Raw genomic sequence first — 8,443 nt, forward strand, 5'->3', positions numbered from 1 at the left:
AACATTCGATTTTGGAAATTAATGGAATTTTACGACCAAAAAAACCCCCCAAAAGCAAACATTTGCGACATCAATTTTCTATCTGGTCCTTTGATTTTTTTTTTTTTTTGTCACTGCAGTCGCAAACGAGCGTTGATTTGACCCCATTAACTATTAGAAAATCAAGTGAAATTCTACTGATGTATGGCCAGCTTAAAGTTACCCTAGAATTATTAATCTTAAAGCAGACAAAATCTGGAGCAGATTTGCACTGCAACCAATCGGCTTCCATCTCTCATTTTCAAATCTCAACTGAGCAAACTGAAGAGAGAAGCTGATTGGTTGCCATGAGCAACTGCTCCAGTTTTGATAAATTCCCTTACTAGCAACAGCGGCAAATCCAATGGACAGTTGGATGGCAGTTGGCAGGTTTTAGCCACGAAGTTGCAGAAACTTTCAGTACAACAGGTAAATGAAATCCGAGAGGGGCACAAAGTACCTCTTCTGGGTAATGAAGAGAACACGAGGTATATTGTGGTGTTTGCGTTTCGGTTGGACTTTTACAAGTTTGAAATTAATTACAGGTTCACTTTCAACAGATCTGACATCACCAAACTGAATGATTTGCTTTGTTTGACAGAAGAACAGTCTATGTCGTCAACAGCAGCCAGAGCTTTCCTTTGCATTTCTAATCTTCTATAATAAAAAGAGAAGCTGATTGCCTTGATATCAGACACACAGAAGGATTTATTCCACACGCTTCAATTATTCTGATATAAATTGAACCCTCAGCGCACACACAGGTTGAACAGGTGGGCAGCTAACAGGTACACTTTAAAAAGGCACATTTTGCCTCTTTGGCCCCCTCTTTTTGAAGTAAACGCTGAAATTCATAAAGAGCGTCATTGACGCTCATAAGAAAACAACCCTGCAGACACAGTGTCCATAGCAGACACTGTCCAAACTGCATGTTCAGTCCCCAGGTTGTACAATGTCATTGGTGGTTATGATGCTGTGTGGCCAACAGCATCCTAGCAACCAGAGATACTGCATGGCAGACAGTGTCCTAGCAACCAAAGACACTGTGCGGCAGACAGCACCTTAGCAACCAAAGATGCTGTGCAGCCGACAGCATCCTAGCAACCAAAGATAATGTGCGGCCTGGCAACCTTATCACAGTATCACGGGTGGGGGGTGGAGTTCTGTTCTGCAAGAGGACCTTGCTTACTCTAAAATGAAATGGGCCTTATTTACCAACACTTTGCTTAACTCCTAACTGGCGGTATTTCTTAATCAATTTGAACATGTCGGGAAAGTCTGTCCAAATTAAGAAGTACCTGAATGCGTCACACGAATCGGAACGATTGCAAGGCTGTTTTTAAGCGCGGCCCTTTCTAATGCGACCATACCGCCAGAAAAGTGTGGCATATGTTTTGCAGTGACATCCTGCTCTTGTATCACAGTGGTAACAATCTATCATGCACTAAATACCCCTGGCTAAGACCATGTCAGAGTACAAAAGGATTCCTTTCATATTTATTGCAGTGGTTCTTTACAAACCTAAAATTACCTCTAATCCTAGACATTCATTGGCACCACATGAGAGAACGCTAGCACAGAATTTCCAGTTACCTGAAACGTTCGATCAATAGTAGTGGTACGCAGAGATTTGCAGTGGCTACAGGAAATGAAAAATACACGCACGCACACAAAATTAAAAAGTTGACAAAAAACAATAGAGAGAACTACACTGTTGTCTCTATACTATGATTCAGGGGGGGGGGTCAGTTTTAAAGTGATTTGTAGAACCGGAAAAAAGATCAGTTTTAAAGTGACTTGTAGAACCGGGAATGCTTCTATTGAGCAAATACTGTACACAAGTCAATACGGCTGCACCTCTGTGTGCTGTGCACCACCATCTTGTCTTTAGGTCCCACCTACAATCTTCTCACACAGGAAGACAAAAGGCAGCATGGCATAATATGATCATTAGTCCACGAATGTGCGCTGTAGGCCACGTAAACAAGTCGATCCCTTTAAGAAGTTTTTGCGATGGGCAGCACATTGCTGCTCGTTAAAGTAAGCAGATGAGGTTCTTTCCTTCTTCTATTTCTTCCTGAACTTTGTCGCTGGAGGTGGCGATTTCAGCCTGTGCAGAGAATACTGCACAGATAAAGGTGAGGACGGTTCCTCCGATGGCTGTGTAGAAAGCCCAGCCTAAGGAGCATTCTCCAAGCTTGTATGCTGAAGCATAATGTCCACAGTAACCAACAACCTTGGGTGATCCCCAACCAGCAGGGTACAGAATTAAGCCAAGAATTAGGAAGAGACCTGGAGGGAAAAAAAAAACAGGGTTACCAACGTGATTTCTGACCCATTACAGACTGTGCTAGCTTACCGTTTAAGATAAACTTCAGCCAGACAGCTAAATAGTTTATACATAGAAGCCAACTGTGTTTGCTCCTGGAATATTTGTAATTCTGATCAGTCACACTTGACTAACATTTCCCCACTGTACTACACATTGAGGAGGGTGACCTCACTTTTCAATATTAGACAGGCAATACATATTGGTCACCCACTTGATGATCGGATGATGAGAGAGTACCTGCACACTGATGACATTCCAGTGCTAATCCCCTCCAAGCAAGGTTGAATGATCAGAGAGTACCTGCACAGTGATGACATTCCAGGGTTCATCCCCTCCAAGAAAGGTTGAATGATCAGAGAGTATCTGCACAGTGATGACATTCCAGGGTTCATCCCCTCCAAGAAAGGTTGAATGATCAGAGAGTATCTGCACAGTGATGACATTCCAGGGTTCATCCCCTCCAAGAAAGGTTGAATGATCAGAGAGTATCTGCACAGTGATGACATTCCAGTGCTCATCCTCTCCAAGCAAGGTAGCAATGTTAGATTTACAGAACTGTGCAAGGTAACAGAGGCCAAATTCTATGGTCAAAAGTTCATGGCACCATGGGAAGCAAATATGAGGGTACATTTTACATTATTCTACTGGAAGAATATGGAATATGTTACCATTTCATTTTTTCTAATTAGATAACTGGATAAAAGGGCGCTCATCTAAATGGAGTTCAGCTTTAGGTCATCTCCCCAGCAGTGCCAAGTCTTCCTTTGGGAGCAGTGTCCATGCTGTACTTGCCATAAGCATGTGCCTCATTTGGCAGTCTTCGTTGTCCCTCAACTAAGACAGCCAATGTCTATTTTTCTTTATTTTTTTTATTATTCATTTACACTTCAATAATACTTTTCTCTATGGGCACTCAAAGCATTTTATCTGATGTTGTTGGCAGATCACTAGACAGGCACCTTGGGTGTGCTCAGTAGAATATCATCCTAGGGCCAATTTTACACAGCAGCCAAATAACCTTTAAGCATGTCTTTGGAGCGTGGGAGGAAAGAAGAGTACCCGGAGGAAACTCACACAAGCACAGGGAGAACATGCAAACTCCAAGGAGGAGCCAATGGGGCCATAGTGCTGCAAGGCTGAAGTGGCACTAAGCCACTGGGCTGTCCTGTAAGCTGTATGGACACAATGACGTTACCTGTGCCTAAATCTAATTTTTCCAGGGAAGACCGCTAACTATCTTAACATAAGAGAACTATTAGGACACCAATTCCCCTCTGTACCTCACGATGTTCAGCAGTGCCTCGTATACATAGTAATTACAAACAGTGACTAACACAGTAAATAAATACCAGAGTATGAAAAGAAAAAAAAAAAAAAGTAGTACCCGTTAGATTTATACTGTGGTCATTGACCCGATTGGATCGGAGTTCCCCCAACTTCCTGTTGGGACAAGAAATTCTAGAAAAAAATCTCCAGAAGGACATGGACTGCAACAAAACTTTTTCAATATTATGAGTAAGGGTTAGAACCCTTGCCAGGTTATTGCAGCTGGTTACTGTACAGCCGTGTTTCCACCTCACTTGGTGACAACCAGTCCTCTCATTACTTGGTTATGGCGACAGGAAGAGAAAGTGAGCAAAATGTTCCTAACAAGCAGCAATAGAAGGTTGTACAGAAGTATTTACTCTTCCATCTACCCAACCCTAAATATAACCTTCATATAGAATATGCATGCTTGTGACTGCCATACACATATGGAGGGATCTCAGTCTTAGTTCCTGCACTCCAATATGGAAAACTAGGCAGGTATTAAGCAGGAAAAAACATGTCTCCCATAGTGCAAAAGACGTAAGCTGCGCAATCTATCAACTTGATAGAAACGAGGGGTGGGCACAGACACATTTGTATGGTGTTGGGTCCTGAACTGCCGATTAACTGCTCCCTCACTGTAATTAAAGTAGGTCAACGTGTTGGTTGTATTTATCTCAACAAGTCAGTGTTTGAAATTGCTGCTCCCGACAGGCACCTTTACACTAGTCTGTACTATAGGGCACCACTTTCAGAGCTCTCCCCTCCACCGGCACTGTCTGCTGGGGGGGAAGAATAGAGACAAAACACTGGTGAATACCTGGCCCCCATCCAGGCCAATATACACTGGATTACAATGGTCTCACTCATTCTGGGAATCGCAGCTTATACATGCGAGCACAGGCATGGGAAGTTGGGTGTATGGATTGAAAACACATCTGTCACATTTAGAAAAACGAAGACTGAACTCCACATAAAGAGGAATGTAGGTCAACATATAGATTGCCGGGTGTGAATGTCAGCTGCTGGGATCAGCAACTGGAGAGAGAAAACACAATCTGTGGTCTACTGGAATTTATCAATATTTATTTAAAAAATAAAAAAAAAGGATGCCACTACGTACTATAGTCAAAGCTGTAAAAAGTAACCCTTTCAGTGGAGCCCCCACTGCACAGCAAGGGATAAATACTAATTTCTTCTAGTTGATGAATAAGGTGAATTGCTGACCTAAAGTCTTGTTTCCCTGATGTTCTCTGATGCTCATAAGATGTGGGTGGGCCCTCGGCATCCTGCATTGTACATAACGATATCTGAGAGCTGCAACCAGTTGGGCAGCAAAGAGAAGAGAATGAGCCTGATGAAGAGGAGGAAGCCTGTGGAGCGAGCAATAATGTGACTATTGCACCTTATTCCTGCCCTTTCCTGGACAAGGTGAGTATTTCTTTATAATCAGATTAACATGTGCAGTCATTTTAGAGCTGAACTCTGGGCTGGACAAAAAGTAACCCTTGCAGTTGGGTCCCTCTGCACTACAAGAGTTATTTTTTCTCCAGCCCGGAGTTCAGCTTTAAAATTACTGCACACATTAAGCAGATTATAAAAAAAATACAAAACACCTTGTATGACATCAGAATGGCCAATGAAGCCAATGACAGCTACAGGAATGTAAAGCTTGAAGCCTATGTGTGGCCATTCCTGCCAAGAAAGGCATAGTTGAGAAGCTCTGAACCAGAAAAATGCTATGGACACTTTCAAAGCTCCGCTCCTGTATGACCCTGTGACTTCACATTTTGCCAATGAAGTCCTGAAAATGTGTACTATCTGTTCTCCCACATTGATAATAATCAAACCAAAAAAAGCAATAGAGAAGTATGTTTTAGATTATGCTAGGCCACTTTTGCAGCCAGATTGGGAGAACACGTACTACATGTCTGTTCTATGTTCTCATTCATATAGCATAATTTGCTGCTTACATTTCCAAGTGCATTCTACATGCTTAAAAATACAAACCTAACTCCCTCCCATGTAATGTTAGGGAGGGGGCTGTGGGAGTTAAGTTTGCTAATTAACCTGGTCTGCACTGTGCTGGCAGAGCTCATTATCAGTTGTAAAGTAGATTTGAAGAATGTCTGTCCTAACAAAGGGTTAAAGACTTAGAAGTATTGAATGTTAATGAGAAGAAGCTCAGTCCCTCAGTTCGTCCCTCTACTTTTATTTTAAAACTGCTCAGAATAGCCTGGAAATTGCACAAAGACCTTCACCAAAGAAATATCGAAAAGGTAAGAAATATATTTTTAAGAGTTATTTTCCGATATGCTGTGTGAATGGGTGTTACTTAGGTAATAAAAGTTATCACTTAAACCTTCCACCTTAATCGATGGCCAACACGGTACAATACTCTACTAATATCCATCAAGATACATTTTTAACACTTCTGTTAAAAATGATTAAATACAAGATTAAATAAAAAAAATTTGTACTAAACCACAAGCTAGTAAATTCTGGAGTCCTTCACATATATTTAGTGATCTTTAGCAGTACCTGGGAATAACCAAACCGCGGCTGAACTATAATGCAGATACCAACCTCAGTTTGCAATATGCCCTTTCTCCTGCCCCCTCAATATTGGCACTATGAGGAAACATGGAGGCTGCCATTGCTCACCTCCGACTGAAACAGCTGGTTGTCTGGCTGTCTCTAACCTCAACACTTTTAGCCACTGACCTGGAACAAGCTTGCCATTAGTGAAGTCAGTGATCCACTCCTGGTGAGTGACTCAGAAAGCATTAAAACCTGTGTAATAACATTATAGCCAGGCTATTTTCTAAGGCAACAACAGCCTACATATTTTCCCAGTACAGGGTTCCTTGAACTCAGAAAGTAAATAAAGCAACCTGGGATTTGGGGCTTTTTGAAGAGACCTAAAAGCTGCCCATACACCAGCAGAAATTTGTTTGAAATTTTGGAATGTTCATTTGATTTTCTAATAGTTGACTTCAGGGCTGAAAAGAACCATATGAGCGGGATGGAAAATAGTCAGAAAATAATTTGTTGTCTTGAATGTTCTAACAGTGAAAGTGATTTTCCTGCTATAAACTCCATTCTTTTCCAAAATCAAAAGTTAAAACCAAACAAGATTGTGAATGACAATTATCACGTGTCAGATCTGCATTGTTAAATGTTTTGATTTATTATATGATTATTCGCATGAGAATCTACCAGTGTATGGCCCGCTTAAAGATTCTGCCTGGCTTCTGAGATAGGTAACACGATATTTCTAAGTGTGGTAGAAGGCAAATCATTATTGCCTTACCAAACAAGCCAGTTCTCAAACTGCAAATTACCTTTTAAGCTAATATATATTCAAGAAAAGAAAAGTAAATTCCCCATGCCCTGTAACTGTATGACAGCTGGAAACTCAAAACGGTTTGATTACTGCGGGATTTAATTACTAAGAACATTAAAAAATTGCACTTTTCCTAGTGTAACTCAACATGTAGTTACAACATTAGCACAACCATCTTTAAGTAAACACACAGTCATGAATCAAGAACAATGCTTTTAAAGAAGAGGGCACGTGTACCAGGGTGGTCTGTACCCTGATCTACAACATGACCTGGAAAGTCTCTAATTAGCCGATCTTGGCTTACACTATTAATTATGTGCTGACTAGTTCAATGCCCTCAAGACTAATGCCGGACCACCAATTATCAGCCACATTCAATCACAATAAGAATAAGATTACAACACGTCATCAGGAACCACCCATGTCCATGAATTAAAGGCTACGTTGTTTTCAAGCACTTTAAGCAGGCTTGTGGGAATGAAGAGCTGTTAATGTGTACACAAACCCCAACAATGAATTTTTCTTATTTGCTCCCCTGGTATGTTAAATACATCATTGGTATTATTTTTCTGCTATTATTTCTAAATATGGCCAGAAATACACAAATCGCATCACTTTAACAACCGTGGGGTACTCTGTGAGGAGAGGGGCCTAGGTTCTGCAGTTGTGCCTGGATCACAGAACTGACTAAACATAAAATACAAGGTTTTTGGCAGAATTTGCATATATTAATTTGAATTGAATATTTATCCGTTTGCTCACTTCGGAATTAAAGATAAGCATATCAGACGCTTACCGGCATTTTTCTTAGCAAACCTAAGTAAGCAATTGGTTGTCATTGGTACCATTGTCGTGTATATATAACAAATGGGCCATGTTTGGTTTTCCTTGTGCTGTGCCCATGGGACTCAGCGGCTGTCGGCACCTGGGGAAAAGATTGGCCTCCTTAGCAATTATTGAGCTGTACTTTCACCAAGGAGCGCAGAAAGTCACAGTGGAAACCGGCATTAGTTCCAGCATTAAAGAGCTTTATTAGTCACACAGCACTAGTAATCCTCTCCAGAAGACCAGATGTGATTGGGATGACTTCCAGTGGTGAAATATCTCTTCTCAAATATGACCTTTAGGAAAACAATGAACAACTGGGAGGCTCCAGTTACCTTCTACGTGTTGTTTGTGGAAGCAATTTCAACAAGCTGGACAGGAAAAACAAAGTAAATCCTGAGAATACTACCATATGCTCTGCAAGGAAGCCCTATGATATTTTATTCATTTATATAATGTGTCAACGTATTCTTCAGTGTTTCATAGAGTGCATAAAGAATCATCAATCTCCACCCTGGGAAGGAAGATTGCAGATGCATGGACTTTAGGGATGACTGGTGGGAGGAAGAAGAAAATAAATATTCAACAGGTAATATTTGGAATATGGAGGGGGG

General features: G+C 41.1%; 1 protein-coding gene across 1 annotated transcript in view; it reads right to left on the minus strand.

Moving 5' to 3' along the window:
- Positions 1–1,795: 1,795 nt before the first annotated feature.
- Positions 1,796–8,443, minus strand: part of LHFPL2 (lipoma HMGIC fusion partner-like 2) — a 22,603-nt gene continuing 15,955 nt past the window's right edge. The window contains exon 2 of the mRNA XM_018557278.1: positions 1,796–2,310. Coding sequence (XP_018412780.1) covers positions 2,054–2,310 — 257 coding nt within the window. The 3' untranslated portion in view covers positions 1,796–2,053. The remainder of the gene's footprint in view (positions 2,311–8,443) is intronic.

Source organism: Nanorana parkeri, unplaced genomic scaffold (assembly GCF_000935625.1).
Source record: "Nanorana parkeri isolate BGI_ZX_2015 unplaced genomic scaffold, ASM93562v1 scaffold277, whole genome shotgun sequence".
Lineage (NCBI taxonomy): Eukaryota > Metazoa > Chordata > Amphibia > Anura > Dicroglossidae > Nanorana > Nanorana parkeri.